This window comes from Scophthalmus maximus, chromosome 4, assembly GCF_022379125.1.
Source record: "Scophthalmus maximus strain ysfricsl-2021 chromosome 4, ASM2237912v1, whole genome shotgun sequence".
Classification (NCBI taxonomy): domain Eukaryota; kingdom Metazoa; phylum Chordata; class Actinopteri; order Pleuronectiformes; family Scophthalmidae; genus Scophthalmus; species Scophthalmus maximus.
The window spans coordinates 23015739-23037724 of record NC_061518.1 but is presented as its reverse complement, the minus strand read 5'-3'; the positions used below and the strand labels follow the sequence as shown (position 1 = coordinate 23037724).

The 21986-nt window shown below is 44.9% G+C and overlaps 1 protein-coding gene across 1 annotated transcript; it reads right to left on the bottom strand.

Moving 5' to 3' along the window:
• Positions 1-1369: 1369 nt before the first annotated feature.
• slc7a10a (solute carrier family 7 member 10a) lies at positions 1370-21717 on the bottom strand. Its single transcript, XM_035627580.2, has 11 exons — positions 21474-21717; positions 14722-14926; positions 13247-13398; positions 6483-6608; positions 5990-6143; positions 5576-5699; positions 5027-5130; positions 4641-4737; positions 4347-4496; positions 3334-3511; positions 1370-3245 (listed from the first exon to the last, which is right to left on the bottom strand). Exons 1-11 carry the CDS (start codon positions 21700-21702, stop codon positions 3145-3147), a joined length of 1620 nt encoding a protein of 539 aa, XP_035483473.2. The 5' UTR covers positions 21703-21717; the 3' UTR covers positions 1370-3144.
• Positions 21718-21986: the final 269 nt, after the last annotated feature.

Below are 21986 nucleotides of genomic sequence, written 5' to 3'. Positions count from 1 at the left end.
GTCTGTCCAAGGTGCGGCACTTCTAACTTTTTGCGGATCAATGTTGGACTTACAGAATGTACTCAATTTAATTTTTTTGCTGCAGGTCATTGATACCGGAGAGAGAAAGCTCAGATAACCGGTGCACGTGGGGAGGGCATCAGCAATGACTGTGGAAGCCAAACTTTGGATTCCGCTCAGATTTTTGGCCGCAGAGTCGAGTTTCGGTACGGAACAGATTGTCTCTTCTGCTGTTTTCTTTTGCTCCAAGTGAGCTGAATGTGCCATTCTGCCCTCGTGTGCTACCTTCTTGTCGCTGCTACGTGTTATGTGCCATTAGACTTGTCTCCATACCTCCCCAAAGTGAATTCTGCCTATAGGCCTTTGTTCTGATTCCCCCTATGGAAAAATACAAATCACTCATTCCTAGTTTCAAACATCGTCTGCCCTTCTTTCGCCGTTGCGTGTTGTCGACGTTAAAAGGCCGTGACATATTTGACTGAAAGGGAAATAGTTTGCACCTCTGCACTGAGTACGTCCTTGCTTGTTATGTTCAGACGGGTTCAAATTGCCTTAATGTTCTTTTCCCCTTGCCGTTGATCATTTCATGAATGACAGCTGCGGTTTACATGTTTTGAAGAGATTCGATTTGTGTCTGAAGACAGATGTATGACATGACGCCGATCAAATACAGTGCACTGCTGCATCAGGAATCTTGACTCTGGGATTATTGTGGGAGGGGAGCAAGGGAGAAGAAAACTGGTTTCTTCCAGTGACCTTGACTCGGTGTATTTACACGTCCGTACGAGCGATAATCTGCGAGATTCTTGCTTACTTGGTTTTTTTGGACGATAGTCTATAGTAACTTGTTGTGTGGCTTGCAGCCGACACGTTATAGAATATTTTTCGATTTTCATTTTATTCTGTGTAATGAGTTGCGAAAATGTGATAAAGATGATGTTTTAATCTGTCGACCGTGAACAAGTTTACATGCAGGTGAATACACTGGATCAAGGCCATCGGACGATGTAGTCCTGCTGGACCCGGTTGTCTGACAGTGACGTCCCCTCTCCTCGCTGTTATATATATATATATATATACAGTTTGTATAAATGAATTTGTTTTCTCTCTTTTTGAGATCTATATTTGTATACTTTCTGCTGAGAGAGGAAAATGCCACCATGACGTTGCAGGGTTTGCCGATCAAAACCCTGCAATAAGAGCTTTCTGTTTATTAGTCATTGTTTTCCTGTGCCTGCAATTAATAAATTTCAAGCTGGTTATCATTTGTTGATTGAAGTGTCCAAATTGGCTTTTTAGCACCAAACTGAATATTTTTTCAACCTGGCGACGGTGATCGTCCCCCACCTCACCCAAAAAACACGTCTGCTTCTCAGAAGTTGCTATTTTAATAGGCAATTACATTGTTAATCTTGTTCAACTTCACACTTTTACAAAACAGGTACACTCTCATCAATTGTACAGTGTGTAAATGTAAAAACATGTCTGAGGAATGATCTTTGTAGGCGTTCCTGGCACATTTGTAACGGTTTTCTACGGTTGTCTTCTTTAGTATGTGCAGATCTGAACCGAGCCAAAGGCGCCTGGACTTTGCCGACAGACGCGCGTGTTGTGTCCGTCCGTGGAGTTAGTTCCCAGCACCTCGGGCCTGGAGAAGGAGCGATCGTTCAATCCAAGTTCCAACCTGCTGGTTTCCATCACATTGAAAAAGGCCAACACTCCATATGTTCTGTTCCGTGCGCGCCATGCACAGCTTAAACAAATGCTACAAGAGATTACTCAAATATGTGTCAGCACAACATCTCCGGGAGCACAGGCAGTGCTAGCAGAGGATCAATTTGACCCCAAGTAAATTGGAGACGACTTAGTGTTTAAATTGGGTCGTAACAAGTCAAGTCATTGTCAATAGGATAACAGAAGGAAGCTTATAATGGGACTATCGTTAATTCTGCCGTATCAGGTCAATGGTATCACAGTGAGTCAGTTGATCTAGAAAAAAGTCAATGGGCCAGTGTCTATTTCAGTGATGATGTGTCTTTGGGGAAGTGGGAGCAGGTCCAAGCACAAGTAAACATCCCCTGCCATCCCTCCACCTGTCTGCGAACACGGATCCAGACAACACATTTACGGTGAGTACAGTACGGTAGGCGTAACATGTCACATGAGACGTGGGACATCGAACTCCTGGCAAGCTCAAGTGTCTTTCACAGTGGCATTTCTCACAAGCTCAACAAAGGGCGTGTTGTCCTCGACTCAAGGGGACCAAAGAAACTGGCGTAGATTAAAAACCTGGAAGAGCAGCCTGTCAACATGGGCCGTAACAATGCAGCCCATTCATTTTCTGAGAGCATTAGCTGTTCTTCAAGTTCAAGCCACAGACTAAGAATCCTCCCGTCTCTCCTGTCCACTAAATATATATCTGGGAAGGCCGAGAGTCAATGTGTAGATTGCGTCTCTAATAGGAACAGAGAGGTGATCGCCCACTGCAGGGAACCGACAGTACGTCACACGGGGACGTAGTGATAATAATACAATAATGAGAGAACAGGGGGGTTAAAGATAAAGGAATGGCTTGGTAATGTAGCCAGAGATACAGACGGAAGAATTCTCATCCACAGTTCCCAAACAGTAAACATCATGTGAGTCATTAGTGAAACAGCCGAAGATAGCAGCAGTAATACAGAAGTATAGCTTGGTGCAGAAACTGCTTGCACATTGACCTCATAATAGTTTTTATGCTATCAAAATAAGAGCGCGAAACAATACGCTGTACCAAACGCGCACATTTCATAAGGCACATTAGATTGGGTTAAAGTAACAAAAGTCAAAGACCTTTGGGAGAGAAGCAGAAGGTGACAGATTGAAGTTCCTCGGGTGAGTAGATGGGAGAATAAAAAAAAAAAAAAAAAATCTGTGTTAAAGAGAAAGCTTGGTGTACTGGCGAGGAGAATGGATGGACAGTACTAACAGAGCGACAAATAAAAACACACGTCGTAGCTTTAGGGAGGAACATGCCTATGTCCTAAATATAACCATCCACTTCTCCCATATAGGGGCTTCATTGTAGGCCCAGAATTGTGACACACGGACTGGAAGTACAGTTGTTGATGTAAAAAAGGGGGAGTTCCTGGTCGACCACACTGCTCAGTCATTGGCTTTGGAGTCAGCGATGAGTAGAGGCTCTGAAGGGTCTGCCTGAGGAAACACCACGTAACACACCTTCTGGCCCACGTACGTGACCCGTTCTGCAAAACGAAAAGGGACAACAAGGCGGTGCTTTAATTGACTTAGGAAGTATAAATCTTGACGCGTAGTCTGCGCCGGCCGACTCACCGACTAGCCTGTGGATCCACTTGGGCTTGTTCCTCCAGTAAACGCCCACAAAGTACACAGGGACCCCGGTCAGCATGATGACCATGCCCAGGCCGCACACCACTGGCTCAGAGTAGAGACTGAAGCACAGCAGCACGGCCCAGAAGACCATGTAGGTGATGGGGATCAAGACGTTTACCTGCACATGGCAAAATACAGAAATGCAGCATTTCACTCGCTGATTCACTGATTCGTCGATCCTGCCCATCTGAATCAGATTGTTATACATTTGGAAATCCACACACACTGTTTCTGTAAATAGTATACTGTGTTCAAGTATAGGGCTAGTAAAAAACAATTCATTAGTTTGACAATTATTATTTTGACAGATGAAATCAGTGTATTCTGCCTTCAGTCAAGACCGTACGCCACAAACAATATAATAAAGTCGACCTTTGTGCCACCAGGGGGCGTAACTATGTTATCCAAGACCATGGAAGACAGTAAATGACACAGCTGAGTTATTACTCATAAATCATAACTCGTTGTCCATGCCAAATTTCTATGTTTCAAGTTGAGGTAGGCCTATCGCTAAAACGAGAAACTGAACACACGCTCATGTTGCCCTCGTCAGTTGTTTGCCTTATATCCAGGCCTTATAGTCCTGTGTGTATCTGATAACTGTATAGACATATGTAAAAATATGACTTTTTAAAATTTCTTTCTATGCATTCCTTTAAAATATTGCAGTATTTTCTATCTGTTATTCAGTCTGTTCTTCGGTTATTTCACACCCTTTTTGTTTATGCTGGGAGAGTATAATAATCTAATATTTCCTAATTACAAGGTGAAAAGTTGATATGTGGAGTTGAGCGTTAGCTTTGGCAAGAAAACTGCCGAGAGCAACGACTTGACGCTTAGATAACATTCGGTTATGTCATCAACAAGGTCACGGAGAAGGTATGGCCAATCTTGTCCCTTTCAGGGATGTGTGTGTGTTTGTGTGCGTGTCTCTCAGGCTCAGGCTCGCGTACCTTGATGGGTCTGGCCAGGTTTGGTCTCTTCTTGCGAAGGTAGAGGAGGCCGGCGATGGTTACGCCATATGACAGATAGTTGATGAAGGAGACGTAGTTGATCAGGTTGTGCGTCTCTCCAATACACAGGATGACTATTGTGGCGAAGCACTGTGGGACACAAACACAGGCTCAAAGGTCGAGCATGCATTGCAACTGACTTAAAAACACTGAAATTAGAACCAGACTTTCCAGTCATGTGTCTCCCTTCTGCTGTGTGTCATCGTGGGGCAAAAGTGTCAGTGCATTACTTACACAGACCAGCAGGGCGGGGATCGGAGTGCAGTTCTTTAGGTGGATCATAGCCAGCAGATAAGGCAGGTGACCCTCTCTGGCCCCGGAGAAACACAGCCTACAAATAAACACAAATGCTCTGCTCAGGTTTACCATACACACTGTATATAGACTAACTCCGGACATCCTAATTTTTTTTATTTTGAGGACATAATAGCCAGACATAAAAGGACGTTAAAAATGTAATGTTCGGCATGTATTGTTTTCCAAATCAAAGTGTGTGTGTGTGTGTGTGTGTGTGTGTGTGTGTGTGTGTGTGTGTGTGTGTGTGTGTGTGTGTGTGTGTGTGTGTGTGTGTGTGTGTGTGTGTGTGTGTGTGTGTGTGTGTGTGTGTGTGTCCGTCCTACCTAGAGGAAGTGAACAGATATCCATTGATTCCTCCAAAGGTGGACAGCGCTACTGAGATCGGCATCACCCAGGAAAACATCCCCAGCAGCTTTTCCCCGAATGTCTGGAACACCACAGTGATAAATGGATCAGATCAGAGCCCTTGAGAGCCCCGTTCACTCCAATGGACCAGTTCTTTTTTCTCCAGCAACGGCAGATCAGAGCAGCAGCAGAGTGGACCGGAGTCAATGGACCGTCTGTGTTGCACTTATGAAGGGTAAGACGTTTAAATAATCAGATTGTATATTATCAGCACACCTGAATCAAATCAATATGAGCATGAAAGTATTTTAGTGGATTATGATTTATGGTTTATTTATGATTTATTTATGATTTAAGAAAACATATTGACTAGTCGGTCAGAGACTAGATGAACTGTCTCATGAGTTTCAGCTTCCAGCGGCGTCGCAGTTTTCGGATGTTGTGTTTCCGGACAACTGCGACTCTTGTTTGGCAGTAAATAAGCTTCTCTGAGCTCTTGAGAGTGTATGAAACATCCCGCGGCTCACCACTGCCACAGCGTTGGAGGCCAGCAGCTCCTCGGGGGACATGGAGGAGAAGTAGGCGATGTTCGTCAGAGTGTAGACCAGGGTCACCAGTGGGATTGAAATGTAGATGGCACGAGGCAGGTTCCTCATTGGAAATGAGAAAATGATATAAGTCAGCGCGGTAATTCCACTGTTGGTGTTCCAGCTTTACACTAATAGTTTCTGATCATAAAACAAGGCATCATGTTAAAACATAATTAAGAAAATACTTAAAAACCACAATTATAGTTTTGAACTAACTGTGGAGGATATTGTGTTCCATAGGTGACATATGTGTAACGGATTAACCAATAGTGTACTGTATATTAGCTTACATAATACATTGAAAACCCGTAGAGATATGAAATACTTTCTGTGCGCGTGTGTGTGCCGTACTTGCGTGGCTCCACGACCTCCTCTGTGACATAGTTGAGGAAATTCCAGCCGCTGTAGGCAAAGGAGGCCTGGAGGAAGGCCAGCGCTATCTGTCCCACCGAGGGGTCCTGACGGAACTCAAAGGCCACGCTGGGATGGAGGGCGTCATAGTGACCTGGGGGGAAGGTGAGGGGAAAATTCAGGGGCGGACGAAACGGTGAACGGATCACGGCCTTGTCACAGTTTAATGGCCTCGCGTTACATTGAATATTATTGAGTGTTCAGATGTGCTCAGATTTAACAGTTCTACCGGTCTCAAACAGGTTAAATCGGTTATAGTTACAGTATTGCTTCATCTACAATACGTCTTTACAAAACAATGTGCAATCCTTTTACGGATAGAATTGTAAAGCCGGAGCCTGGACATCATATGACAACGAATCTATTCCCTCTATTTTGCTACGTATATCAGTGTTTAAGCCAAACCATAATGGGAAGGAACGCGTGTGTTCACCTCGACAGATCTGGACGAGTCCCACCACTATGATGAGTGCCAGAGCGAGGAGCTTTCCTACAGTGAAAACATCCTGGATCCTCGTCGCCCAGCGCACGCTCGAGCAGTTCACCCAGGTCAGGAACACTGCGCGCGCACACACACACACACACACACACACACACACACACACACACACGCGCACACACACACACACACATGCACACACACACACACACACACACACACACATGCGCACACACACACACACATGCACACACACGCACAGAAATGCACAAAGACAAGCAATGAATTAACTTCTAAGGAAAAAAACAGTCCTGCAACCTCAAAGGAAAAGCAGCAGGAGATTTCAACAGCTTGATTCCTTTTTTTTTTTAGGTTTTCGATATTGAAATATAGACATTCTGTATGGCAGGCAGTGTAAAACGTACATATTTGCAGGCAAGAAAAGAACATGTATTTGTTGTGCCATTTTGTGCAGGACAAGACATTGGGTTCTATTTAACCACCGATGTTAGTCTCAGTACAAACAAGGCACTGAAACAGTTTTCCGGGCACGAGGACAATGCTCCAAGAGTCTGTTTAATTGGGAGTGGGGAGGGCTTTGATTGCGATCGCCCAGTGAACACGCAACACCGTACGCTCCCGTGCTCAACCGACTGACAGGTTTTGTGTCTTAATGAGAAGCGCAGCAAATGTTTTGGATTACTATGAAGCTGTGACCGTGACAAATTAGACTATGGGTGGCCGCCACATAATGGGAAACACTGTGGTGCAACATGGCACACTCCAGATGCCGATGTGAAGGAGCCCTTTTATTATTGCAAGGTACCAAAAACACATCCATTCTCAGGTTCAGGTGTCTATACACCCATGAAAACACAATTAGATTATATTCCATTTCTGCCGATAGATCGTCCTAGACTTTACGCACTGGACCCTCTCTCTTCTACTGACCTAATCAATAGGTCATCTTTGTGTATTTCTTTCTACAGTGAGGTATTCAAATGATTAACTGGGGAAAAAACTGCGACTGTGACTGATTCATTCACAGGAAAAATGCAGTTTTGCCTCAGAATGGCAAAAGGGCTGGATAATGAAAAGACACAAAGTAATTCAGAAGCAAAACTTTGATGTACCGTACATTATATGAATTGTTCCCGTTTAAAAATTCACAAATGGTAAATAAAAAAGGGCATCATGATTGCCCTATAATCCTTTACTGACAGAGCGATGACTGAAGCAGACCGTGAAACACACTGACATCCTACTGCTCATCTTTTTACATGGTCCGATTGTGGCCAGATTCAATCTCCATATGCAGGCATGGTTGTCTGCAGTGTCCGTATTGTGCACTGTGCAAGCCTGTGTCTGTGACAGTTAACATGGACTACATGTATTGCGGTGCCTCCTTCTTATTTATGTGAAGGCATATGGTCTGTACGTTGTTTCCCATACTCCCCACTCCTCTTTGTGTTGTGTTTATAAGAAAGGGACATTAACGTATACCCACTATTATGACTTGCCATATCAACAGGAAATAGCTGACTGTGCCTTAAGTGTGGCGAAGTTTGTATAGTGTGTGTATAAACCCCCTGCCCCGGTCTTCAACCACTGCTTATGTTTCACGTGCACCCAGAGAAGTGTGCTGATTCAGAGCAAGAGCTAGGGACAAGGAAGTGGCGTAGACCGGATAGTGTGTGTCAGCGTGTGTCTAGAACCTCCAACTGCCTTTGTTCCCTCTCTTGTCTCTCAGTTTCCGACATCTGGCCTTTGGTCGCGTTTCTCTCGTCTTCATCGTATTTCATTTCTTACTTTCTCTGATGACGTTTCACTCCAGTTTGCTTTTACACACACAGCGCAGTCTCTCACAAGAGTGGCACAGCAGTGTGTGTGTGTGTGTGTGTGTGTGTGTGTGTGTGTGTGTGTGTGCCCGTGCCCGTGTGTGCCCGTGCCCGCGCGTGTTTGAGCATATAGAGGCAGGGGCGTCATCGACCATGCCATCCATCAACGAGGCCACGTTGCCCTCCCACCACGGAAATCCAACAAACTCCTTCCGCTGGCGCGGACACGCTCACATACACACACACGCGTGAATTTTTGGCAGGATGTTTTTGGTGGCACTGGGCAGAGCTTTCTCTCCCCCTACAACCCCGCAGTGTTTTGTAGTCAATTACCCGAGGGGCGTCGCACGCATTTCCGTTCCTGTGTTTCTGTGAAACGACCCCCTCTGTGTTAACCCTGACAGGAAGGAGGTGCCAGTGGGCTTTCAATGTGACAGCGCAGGTAAATCTGCGTCCTGCCATCACAACTTCTATTGAAGGCCGCCTCAGCACTAGAATACTAAACTAATTACCGCTTTTACTTTTAATGGATTCTGATCCCAGCTCAGTGCAGATTTATCAGGGGGGCTTTCCCCTCAGCTACGCTTCCTCCTGCCCCAGGATCTGGTCACTGGAATTGGAACTGGCAATAAGCCCCGCGGCCCCGTCGGCCGACCGCGAGGTGTCTCTCCGGACGGAAAATAAATCTACAGGATTTGGGTGATCTGGGTGAAATAAATATAGAGACATGCTGACAGCTAACGCAGTACGGTCAGTGCTACAGAGCAGCGGGCGATGAAAAGAGAGCCGCATTGAGCCATCACTGTTCATTTTTGGATCACTGTTAATTTTTGGATGTTTAACTCCCATTCACACCTCGACTCTCATTTCTTAAAGTGGATCGAGCTAAGAGGAGTGAACAGGCCTGTAGCCCACAGTTATACATGTCAAGTGACGAAATGAGAGTTGTTTTGTCAGAAAAGTAGTTAATGATGAATAATGAATGAATAAATGAACAAATAAATCTCTTAATTTGAAATGAGAGTCTCCACTGCACTGCCCTTTACAATCAAAATAGATGAGAATATCGCGAAAAGAATATAAGAAATGAATGAACTCAGTCGGACAAAAAGTCTGTTGACTTATAAGCTCGTCAGTGGTTTTGTACAGTTTTGCTCGGGGCAATTAACTCGATCCTGTGTCAGCTCGTTGCGACAGCAAAAAAACATACATTGAGAATTCCTGGATGCCAGGAAAAGACCTTTCCCCTCCCGAAGCTCTCACAGAGCCGTTTCTGAGTGAGTGTCACACACGGGCGGTTCCTATTTGCTTTAAACTGCTGCTTTCTTGTTACTGTGAAGCATTTGCGTTTTATTGTGTTTGTTCTTTAACTGACAAGATGCTTTGTCGTTTTTTTTTTTATCACATCTGCCAATGAGAATATATTTTCATCGCCGCTTCTTTGCCAGTCTGCCTGTCAGCAGGAAGGCTGAAAATCAACTGGACCGCTCTTTCACTTTTTTTTTAAGGGGCGGGGCACGACGCAAGTAAGAACCCATTCAAGTTCAGAGCAAATCCCGATAAACTGGTGGATCCAGGCTTTTTTTTCCCTCCACTTTCTTTAACATGCCCCTTATGGGTCTCAGCCTTGGTGGAGGTATGGGCTGTGAGAGGGCCCTGCCAGTTTATTTGAATGAAGGAGATGGTAGCATTTGTTCCCTTCATTAATATAGATAGAACAAAGATGCAGGGGCGTGTCAAAGCTCTATGTGCATTATGTGATCTCCAGATTCACTTGTTGTTCTTTTTTCTTTTCTTTTTTCAATAAACTTCTCAGATTTTCCCATCTGCACAGTAATTGAAGCTGTTAGTCTGCTGACTGACCACGAGTCCTCAATCAAACTCCTAAGTGCAGCACTTGATGTAACAAGTCCAGCATGATCAGGGAATCTGTGCCAATACGAGATGTGAACCACTCTTGCACTAAAAAAATCAATTTGTGCAAGATGCTCTGTTCTTAGTCAGCATACTGTGCACTGCTTCATCTGTGTCCACACGTGCATCTGTTGCTGTTGGAGGGATATCTCTCTCTTAAAAGCTCACAACGGCAGAACTCTGACACGACTTAAGGCACAAAGGAATGAAATGGTACACAGTGTGCCTGTTAAGGGGCAGTAAGCGATTCTAAAGCGATACACGTTTTGTTAAAATCAGCGAATATTTCCTCACGGTCCGTTATCTGTCGGTTCTGCGTGCGCACTGGGGGAAAAAATCTGGGGGGGGGGGGGGGTTTCCGGCAGTGGCGCAGTTATTGTGCCACATTAGTGAGCGCGCAGTCAGACTCTACTGAGCACACAGTGGGACTCTCGAGCAATAGATATTAATCTGACCTAAGAAAAAATTGTCCTGTGCACGCTCAACTCTGCCTACACGCTCGCTCAATCTCTGGTCTGCGTGCACACAAGCACCCGCACGCTCGCGCACAGTGTCCCTGCGCTCTCGACATCTCGTGTGCGCTCGCAACTCTGCCCGGACGCTCGCTCGTGCACCCAATCACAGACTGGGGGGGGGAGCTACTTTAATCCTGGATGTAAAGATGTAAACAGCCAATCAGAATTGCTCCCTAGCCCCAGTCTATGATTGGCTGGTTTTTCGAGGAATTATAACCATGGACGTATTTTTACGAGAAAGAGGGATTTTAAGATACCAAAAATACAGAATGAATATTCTCGCTCTCCTCCTTCGTCCACTCTTGTGCAAAGAAATGAGTCATCATTTTCGCCACAACAACCGCGTCCCGAAGGCTTAGAGAATAAGATGGTGAAAGCGCCAGGCTTGCAGGACCAATGTAAGGACAGACGGTGTCACCTTTTACACTGCAATCAGTTATAACACCATAATGGCAAGTTTAAGCCAAAAGGTTGTCTCTTTCCACTGTTTCCCCCCAATAAAAGAATAATGAAAATAAATAAACCTCCCTATATCCCTGTTTGTGGTGTATGTTATGAATTTGTTTTTAAGCTTTCATAATGAGCACAACCTCAGAGTTACTCTGCAGTTAAGGCTAAAAGAACGTGTGACCTTTGTTTACACCCCCAGCTTTTGTTTTGGCGTGACACGTGTCACTTCCGTGCATCTTGTTGTGATGTTTGAGGATGGTGGAGCATCAATTTCTCTAATCATCCATGATTGTCGAAGCCCGCGTGACCACTGATCCAGTGTGATGATGTGTACCAGAAAGGAGGACAGGGGCCGAGCGGCCAGTGGGAATATCAGACAGCCGACCAGAATGCCATCTGGCCAATTGGATCTGTCATCACTGATGTGCAAGGTGTCCTGCCCATTTCCTGTTTCCATGGCGCTCGGTGACCACTGTGAGACAATGCACAATGGTCCGGACACACCCTCTCATTAGCGGCGTCCACAAAGACTGGCACCATTATGTAGTCTGACTCTGATACTGACCCACACACACGCGTGCAGACACACACACACATACACACACACACGCACGCACACACAAGCTGGCACAACACACACTCACACTCACTGAGTGGGCCCGTAGCCTAACTAGGCAGCAGTTGTAACATTCTGTCGCCAAAAATAGTGGCGGTGGGCTCTGTAAATGCTAACCCCAAGCCTCACGCATGCACATGCTCTCGTGCACAGATAGCCACGCCTTCGCTGTCCATACGCCCGTTTACTTTTACTCCTTCCAGTTCGAACGAGACCGAACTGGTTGGCTTATCGGCAACATACATCAGCGGCTGCAAATGGGGCACGGCGTTTCATGTTGAATCATCAAATGGCACTGGCAGCCGTCAGCGCACCGTGAACTATCACGGTATCATAATAGCTCCAAGGCGTCGAGGAGAATGTAGCTGGACTTGTTTTATGAATTTGATTTCGACTATGTTGCTTCTCCTCTGTCTTTAGTTTGAGAGAGCCGGCTGGGAACAAGGTTTGTCTCCTCTGTATGAGCACCTGTTTATGTTCTGACATCATTCAATGCTCAGTATTTCTTTCATCAACAGTTTCATCCCGACACTGTTTAGATCAGTTGCTTGTAATGCTGATCGAGGAAAGGATGTACTCTCACCGGTCACACCAGTAGATGACCTGAAAGAATAAAACAACAGAAGGTCTGAGGTGTGATACTGTGAACCGGGATGTCATGACGACAGAGGCCCCTGTAGTAGCAAATGACCAACAGGAATGTAAAACAGCCACAAATAAAATCAATCAATACACCCATGGTGTCCTGTCAAACTGGTTTCTCAATCAGCAATGTCCAGACATATTAACAACAACTTTATCAGCCAGTCATGATCTGCAGGGAGACAGCTACGATGGGTTACCATCAAAGTTTCCCGTTCATTATAATAATTGGACGGTCTTATATTTGCAGATCGCCTAAAACAAATGAACAGAGAAACTTTGCTCTCGAGAGTTCTCCACTGCTCTGGAGAGAGAATGGGTTTAACATCAAGACAATGTTTTTTTCTTAAACTTGCGTTTAAAGTCCTTACATTTCCGGACTAGACCGTTGTCCATTCATGACGACAAATATTCTTTTTTAATGGAGAGAGTACCAGTGTATTTGAACAGAATGTAATAAGGCTGGGAAGTGTTTGAAAGTCCATCAATAATGAGTCTTTCAGGGTAAATCAGCTTTAAAAGAGTTTCTGAAGGCCGGTGTAACATCATCTGTTGCCAAAGAGGAAATATGTTTTACGCTTTAGTTACACTGGCAAAACAAACAGAAAACAGGGCCACCTATACAAACTCGAGCTTCATCGTATCGAAAAAATCTGAGGAAAATATAGAGGCGTTACCGAAAAGCACCAACTTCATAGATTAAACAAAATTACTAATAATGAATTTTGACCGAAACCCAAAAGATGTTTTCACGGGGCTTTGGCGGGCCCGTTTGTGACTCACAGACACAGATGGTGGCGAGGATTCTGGTGGCGATGAACGGAGGCAGGCAGTACTGGAAGGCCGGCTGCAAGACGTAATTGGAGAAGGTGAGCGCGATGACCGCCAGCGTGGTCGGATACATGATGAGGACAGCGCTCCACAGCAGGAGGAAGCTGCGGGACAAAGAGACAAAGAAGAAACGCTGGCTTTCATACCTGGCAATAAAAACACTAGAAAGGCATTCCGAGAACGCATACGTCCGCCAAAGCTAACGACCTTCTCGCCGTGTTAAAGGAAGTGAAAACCTGACCGACAGACAAATGCCAATGCAAACTTAACCTTCTCGGTGAAGGTGAAAAATTCCTTTCATAAATAGGGGTTCACGGGGAGACACGGCAGCTCCGAGCTGTTGTGTGTTGACAGTTACTCTGACAGGGAAGAGGCCTCCCTGTCCCTTACATCCTGATGTCTTACTCACACTTATCCTGGCCAGTTTCCTGCGGTTCGTTCCTCCACTGCAGACTCGCTTAAGGGCCAGCGTTGCATTAGTTGCTGGAGACACTGACAAAAAAAATCAATCTAAACTTTATATCAACCATAATCTAAAAGCCTCATCTTGCTGTGTATTTCTCTGCGACTTTTGATCTCCCCTGTGAATTTTTTTGCAGCTCTTTTGTAAAATAATAGTGCATAAAGCCGTAACTAATAGGGATGTGACGATACCACATTTTCGTATCCGATCCGATACCAATCGCGCAACCTTGAGTATCTGCCGATACCGATCTGATACAATCTTTTCCCCACTCGTAAAATAAAATATCAATAATGCATTGTATAGACAAATAATCAACTCCCCTAAAGGAAGACACAAATACATAGCCAGCAACATGACTGACTTATTGAATACTGCTGTTTTATTTCTCACAGAACTTTTGGCAGAATGTTTTATGGTCAGCACCCTTCAAAAAAGCAAAAAACAAATTGAACTGTAAACTGTTAATTAAATCATAATAAATGAACATAAAAATATGATGCCAGAATGTCATTCAAGGCTTAGTAGATACGTGAATAGTTCTCCTAGCCATATTTTATGCGGAATACCCCCGTAATGCTTCGTTTTTACACGTGAGATGAGTGAGCTGATCGAGGCCACACGGGACCAAACAAGTGCCTCCACAGTCACGCACAGTGCAGGGCATGCTTGACCTTACCAGACTTACAATAACACTCCACGATCAGCTGACATGTCACATGACCACATGGAGGTCACAAAACCCTTCAGAGTTGATTGGTTCCAGACAGGCAGCCCTATATATTAAAAGCAAGCCTCTAGTGTATGGTCCCTGGACTGTTGAAGTATAATAATCCAGAACAACATAGTGCAAGTGTTGGAAACTGAAACAAAGTCAACATCAAACTTGTCAAAGCCGAATTAGTGTCAAACTATATATTATTTTTTTTTCTTCAAGGGACGGGACCAAAACAACGGCGCTTACCCTACAAGCCCTCCAAAGATCTCCGTCACATACGAGTAGTCTCCCCCAGACTTGGGGATGGTGACACCCAGTTCAGCATAGCACATGGAGCCGAGGGCACAGATCCCCCCGCCGCAGACCCAGACGATGAGCGACAGGCCCACCGAGCCTGCATGCTCCAACACTCCTTTAGGAGAGATGAATATCCCAGAGCCGATGATGTTCCCTGGGGGAATTAAAGAAGCAAAAATTCAGGTCAGCGCACAAAACTTCGCAAAACAAGTTTACCTGCTTTGACACAGAGTCACCATAGTTGAACTTAACATAATATTGCTCCCCTTCAAACGTATAGACTCAAGTCTTTGTCAGATTTCCTAGTTCAGTAATCTGTTGTTATATCTAAACTTTGTCAATCCAATCAGTGGAACAGATGTCTATGAATGGGGTTTTTCAAACAAACAAAATGGTGAAAACTAAAACTTGGGTTGACCGAAAAAGCCAAGAAATCCCTAGTGGCTTATTAAAACAAGAAGTCCCAGAGGATTTGTTTCAACTGACTTTTGTTTAGTGTAATGACAATTTCAAAAATAACGAGCAACAACAACCAACCCAAGACAAATGTCTGTCTTGTAGTGGACGTCTTGTTTTATATTAGTTTAATATATTAAAAAAATATGTGGTGAACTTGTTTATTGACGGTGAAAAACAATAAATGTCACAGAAAAACAGGAATCATATCTAGATATACACTAGTGGAGAAGTGAAGGGGGTCAGAGGTCACTGACAACGGACGACGCAGCATTTCCAGTTGAACTAAATGACACTGAAGTCTACCACAGAGAAAGAAGGAGCTACAATGCCAAGACCTGTGCATCAGTGAAAGAAAAACAACCATAAACCAAACACATGAAGGATGAGGGACACTCCTTTGACAACGTATTTTGCACAGGGAGGAGGACTGGTGCTCGAGAGACGAGTGATGGAGGCCATCTGTGTCAAAGAAGAGAAACTATCCCTCAACAACAACACTTATCCCCCACCTCAGAAGCTCACCTTTCATCTCTTCCCAAGAGATTTCACAACCAACAAATATATATATATACATTAAAAAAAAAAAAATTATATTACACTTGGCCTTTCGTTTTTTTTCTTAAATGCACAAATTAGTAATGTCATTAAAACCGCTGAGGTTACGTCCTTAAAATATGACTAGAGCTGCAACAGCTAATCGATTGATCGGTTAGTAATCGATTACTAAATAAGTCGCCAACTATTTTGAAAACTAAATTTAATCGGTTAAAGTATTTTTGATGACGAAAAACTCAAAATTTTCTGAATTCAGCTTCTTAAATGTGAATATATATATTTTTTTTTTTGATATTTTGACAGGACAACAGAGAGGATGTTACAGTGCTTCATGACATTACATTTACTGATATGTTCATTGTCCCAAATTTTCTTTTCTTTAATAAATGAACAACACAGAACAGCAGTATCCCTTGGACTAAGACAGAGGGATTAATAAGAGGAATCGGTCTAATACACAAATATGTTCCTCCTTAAATTAACCCAGGCTGCACCTGTAAGCAATTCAACCAAAAAATTAATACGATTATTTAGACCTCAGCCACGTCTTTTGACTATTATTCATGTTGTAATCTAAAAGCAACTTCGCAGCGGGGCTTAATGGTCGTCATTTGACATCAGTTGTGTGCGCTCACCGCGCGTTGCTGTCTCTGTTGAGTTTTGTTGTTCTGGCAAATGCCTCAGAGGCGCCTGATTTATGTTTCAGGCCACCGGAGCGGACAGGTTTTATAGCTTTGAACCGAGGGTACTGTTTGTGTACTGTGTGTGTGTGTGTGTGTGTGTGTGTGTGTGCAAAATAACTCAACAATGCTTGGACAGATTTTCACCAAACTTGGTGGGAATATTGCTTAGGAGGGTATATCACCACCCAAGATAGCCTCTTGGATGGTGGGGGACAACACACAGTAATATCTACCGACTTCATGGTGAATCCTATAAGTTGGATGTATTATTTACATTGCGCACACTCAAGGTATGCGTCTCCCCTCCAACGCTTTTTCTTTTCTTCTGTGTTAGACCTGATGAAAACCCCACAGAGGTTAAACGCCCGTGACTCCCCTCCAGTCGGTCAGAATTGAAGAGGCCTCTTGGAATGACAGGTGAAACCTCCTCAAGTATCTACATCCAAGTCCACTTGTCCTCCATTCAACGTCTCTTGGAAAGGGGGCAACAGGAACGAACAGCAATAGAAAGACCACACCGTAACAAAGAGGAGGATGAGGTTGTTTTTTTTATCAGACACAAGCCCGTACACAACCTGTTCTGTTCTGTCCCCTCAGTGTTGCGTTGCAACAATGGTGTTGCAATAAATTCAACCTGTCAACAAGAGTCATCAACTGCCCTTGGGCTGCTGCCTGGAAATCCCCAATCAGATCATCGTTAAAGGTCACCTGACCGCATTCATAGATGCAGGAGAACGATAACCAATGTGATCAGCATTTACCATTAAAATCACAGAATTAGTTGAATTTTATCATTGTTGTGACGTGGCAACAAACTCTCTTTGAATTCGATGGTTGTCAATTTAAGTGAAATGTTCTTGAGAAGAAGAGGTCTTACCGTCTACACCTCAGCCTAAGGCAGAACCACTGCACTGGCACACATGTCACCGTTTTCCCACTGAGAGAGCACAAAGTGCCGAACCATGCAGTTGAGCTTCCTAAGATGTTGCAATATGCTCAGCGTATGGATGGATAATATGTGCGTATGTAGTCATTTGTTAGTGAGATGCACATCATGATAACAAAAATTAGTGTATGTTGTGAACGCTGATTAATTTATTTTAATTAATGGAATTATTTCACATTTAACATTTGAAGTAATAATCTATATGAACAGGTGTAAGCGTTAAGGCGTCTTTTATCACAAAACCAGTATTGAATAATAATATAAATAGAAAATGACTATCACCCTAATGCAGTTCTACGGGAACAATCTTTCTTTGTATGGAAAACCACCAAAATGGTACGAAAAGTTGGCTTAATTATTACAAGCCATCCAAAACAAATTCCATTCTGGCTCTCAATTTTCATCACCCCATGAGAGACGACGGAAACAAAAGGACAAGAAAAAAAATGAACTGATCAGAAAGTTAACAAACAGCAGCTGTACAAGCAAAAAACTGTTGTGCTCTTTCCTGCATGTTGTTTCCCCCTCTTTGGAGAACTTCAGCGCTATCAGAGCAAAGACCATGCCTTGAAGTCAAAGGAACTGGCTGCATAGATCACAGACATTTGGGATTTTTTTCCAAATGCGCACGATCGCAGCTTTCCCCGTTAGATCAGCTCTGAATGCTCTCTAATGATGCGGTGCAAGAGAGGAGGTCTGAACAGCGCATTCATCACTGTCAGATTTGATCGCGGGGGCCGTGGTGAGTCGCGGAGCGGGGTTACATAATGCCTGTGTTGTGTTTGTTACGTCATAAAGTTTGGCATCGTCGCTGGAAGCATGAATCGGGACCGGAGTCCTACTGACCCTCTCGGGCTCCCTGCCCTGGCTGGGTCACTTTTGTGGAGAAGAGTAACGAAATCGCCCCATCGCCGTCCTGTGTGAACCCAAAACAAAACCACTCCCGTCTAGTGAAGACGCTGAAGGTCTATGTGAAACATTGTCCCTCTTTCTCTTCACAGATCTGAACTTGTTCCACCTATAGGAACAAGCCTGAAGCACAGTCAAAATGTAAAGACCTTCCCTTTAAGGGAAGCAGTATGTGCGTGGCTGCACTTCATGCATGCATTCATTCTTTCTCTAACTGCCTTTTCCAGATCAATCCAAGCACTTCCACACACTTCCTGTTCTGTAGGTGTACAGCATTCACGCTGGCAACACGCAGTGCTGTACCGGAGCTTTCCAGTCTCTCTCTCCTGTCTTGCCCGCCTGTCTTGTTGTTAAATTTTGGAATTTGCGGAAACGTGGACTTGTTAGTCCTGCTGCCTGCTACCAACCACGCCCCCACACCCCTTGACTGCTGTTTGCCTGTCGAAGCCCCCGTCTGCCATATTGAACCGATTTGAACATTCGCTGGCGTCTCAAAGTTGCGCTCACGAGTCACCCCAAACAAGTGGGATGCAAGTATTATTGCTTGTCATTTGATACCTTCGGTCTGGCGAGTAGCCCTAAATGTGAGCAGGAGTGGTGGTTGATGCCTTCGGCGAGGCACCAGCAGCCACTGGTGCACTTTGCTAGAGTGGGGTGTTGGATGTGTGGGTGGAATGTCTCCGGTGGGTAGAAGCATTAGTCTGGTTGCTAGTGTGCACTGTGCTACTGTAGCTGCTCAGGCCTCAGTCCATCTGCGCTTCACAGAAACGACGGGTGATTTGAGCAGTCATTTCACAATAATAAAATGCACCAAATGGGCTGTAGAGTCATCAAAGCGATGGCCGCTCAGAACTGTGGGCGTACTGCGAGAGGGGAGCAGGCGAGTTGCACATCGACTGCTTGCCAAATGAACAAAGTGAGTATGCCTTTCTAGCGAAGCACCTTTGAGTGTAAGAGATTGTGGTTCATGTTTGCACCTTCCACTGAAATCTCATCTAAGATGGAGTTAGAGAGATTGCGTCATGCCACAATGTTCTCTATTAACAGGTGTGTTTTGTCAGTGAAATATTTTCCCATTTGTTTTTGTTTTTATATTCATCACTCTAAATACAGTGAAATAAACACGAGATTTGTGAGACCCACCAGTTCCACAGTCCATAATGTCCAAAGACCGGCTTCACATTTCAGTCATTTTTGGTTTGTTGTGCCATCCCTTTGATCCGGTGGGGTCCGCCTATACTTGTGGTTTGCAACCCTAATCATCTGGTGATCCTGTCTGCAGAGGCGGAGTGGAGACTTATGGAAGTCATGGGAATACTGTGTGTTTTAGGCGGCACATTCCTAATGCCGCATGATAGCAATCCTTGCACCGAAGATTTCCAATTAAAGTTTGACCTTGTGGCTCTACTGTCGCTGTGTGACCAATCATAAACGCAACTAAAAATGATCGCCAATTTAATCGTAACTTCAGAGGTGAGGGGAATTTTTGAGTCTGAATGGCAGGGTGCAAGGTGATTTCTTTATCCACTCTCTCATTCATCCAGTCCAAATTCATCTATGTTGTTACTATAGCTGTCACGATTCTGAAACCAGGACTGTGGCAGAAAAAACACGATACAAACGTCCACAATCTCATAAGATGATCACAGGGCGACGTGACCACGACAGCCACTTATTACATTACTAATGTTACAAAACTAATTTTGCATTGCACAGTTAATATCACAGCACATGCAATGTGCAGCAGTAGGTGGAGCTCATCTCAGGAGTTCATCCACTAATCTGGAGGGCGATGGTTCAATCCTCTGGTCCACATGTCGTGTCCTTGGCAAGACATTGAACGCCACATTGCCCATGATGGCTGTGCCGACACAATGTGAGTGGGATGTGTTATAGAGGAGTGCTATAATTAGTTTGTGTGTTTGTGTGTGTGTGTGTGTGTGTGTGTGTGTGTGACTCATCATGTAAAGTGGTGGTTTGAGTGGTTATCTATCTGCAGTCAAAGCATCCCGAATGTATTGATGTGAATGAGAATTGCTGATGTGAAAAGGGCACAACGCTGATTTCTTAACAGTAGAGTTAACCATCTGTACTGTAATATGACAAAAAGGAAGCGAGTCAAAGAATATTCAATAAATCAAAACGACAAGAACAGCGTGTCTTACACCAAAATAACTTCATGACAGCCATCATGTCATGTCATTGAGTCAGTGGCATGTCCTCCCCCTGCCTCCAGAAATAGAGGCCGGTTATTGTATGTATCCACGCGGTCTCAGGCTGCTTATCAGCTGGCAGCTGCCGCTTGGGGAACCATCTGCATTGCTGTCAGATTTTTAATAACACATATAGGAATAACCTATAGCTGAGATTGTTTCCACTGAACACTGTTTGTGTTAAAGGATGTTACAGTTACAGTTCCCTACATACATTTACAGGACACAGTTTGCCTCCTGCCTCAAAACAGACTTCACTCTCTATGTCTATATTTTTTAAATGGTTTCAGTCCATGTACATTTATGGTATGGACGGGTTACTGTAAGGTTGACTGCAAGGAACAACACTCACGTCTTGCCTTGCCCGACGAACTACTGGGGGGGGGGGTCGAACCCCTAACCTTGACCGAGTTGGAGCGTTGATGCCCAACTGTTGCACAGAACCACATGGAGGTTCGTGCTTTGTGTGTTTCAATGCTGAACGTAAGCATATCCAGCCACGTAAGCATGTCCATATTCAGATCATCACCGACTGATGCAACAGTTTCCACGAATGTCTGAAGAAGCCCGGCAGTCTGAGCTGGATCCAGACATCAGAGGTGGAGCATCCGTGCGTAAAAACGACCCTGAGTGCGTAATTTCTTGGCGGTCTGGTTGTCAGAATCACGCTGATCGGCCCTCGCGGTTTCACCGGACCCGAACTCGAACGGCTTGGCAGACTCTCATTGTGTGCCACCCGGTAATGTAACTTCAACAACGAAGCGACAGCCGCGCAGCCGCCACGTTAACCGTGGTGTTTCCGCTCAAACACGCTCCTCTGTGAACTTTCTCACTGTCTGGACTCGCTCTGCGTAAAAAAAGGCTTTCACAGTATATATATACAAATACATATATATATATATATATACATTAGACAAAAGGCTGTCAGACACTCACCGATGATGATAGCGCAGGCGCTCAAAAGTCCAATTTCCTTCTTCAGCGCGACCCTGTCGCTCTTGGACGACTTGCTGTCCTCCTCTCTCTCACTGTCCTCCATCTCCTCCTCCGCCTCGGTCCGGTCCGGACGCCGCACACTGAGCTGCGCTCCTCTTGCCGGGAACGACCTTATTATATCGTTCTGATGAACTTTGGGGGGGCGGGGGGGGGGCGTGCGCATGCGCATGCGCACGCCCCGCGCGCTCCGGCTCCCACCTTGCCTCAGGTGGGCTGATAAGAAGGTGCGACTGCCCCGAGGGACGTGACGAGAACGAGCCCGTTCATTTGTACACCTCGTGTTTTTAGACGTGCACAAACTGGGATTCAAACACGACATGACCAAGGCCCCCGCTCCGGTCCTCTGTGCGCCGCAGGCCGGATTCAGACGAGTTTTTTTTTTTTTTCTGTTTGTTCTGTGCTGCTGTAATTGGAGCCGCTCCGCTCCTCCTTTGGAAGAGGGGGGTCGGCAGA

Bases quoted from the DNA above. Each gene is read 5' to 3' on its own strand.
- slc7a10a (XM_035627580.2), bottom strand. From the start codon at position 21,702: ATGCGCATGCGCACGCCCCCCCCCCGCCCCCCCAAAGTTCATCAGAAC. The intron at 14,927-21,473 runs GTGAGTGTCTGA...TAATTCCCCCAG, and splicing joins CGCCTGCGCTATCATCATCG to GGAACATCATCGGCTCTGGG. The intron at 3,512-4,346 runs GTACGCGAGCCT...TGCCATGTGCAG, and splicing joins ACCTGGCCAGACCCATCAAG to GTAAACGTCTTGATCCCCAT.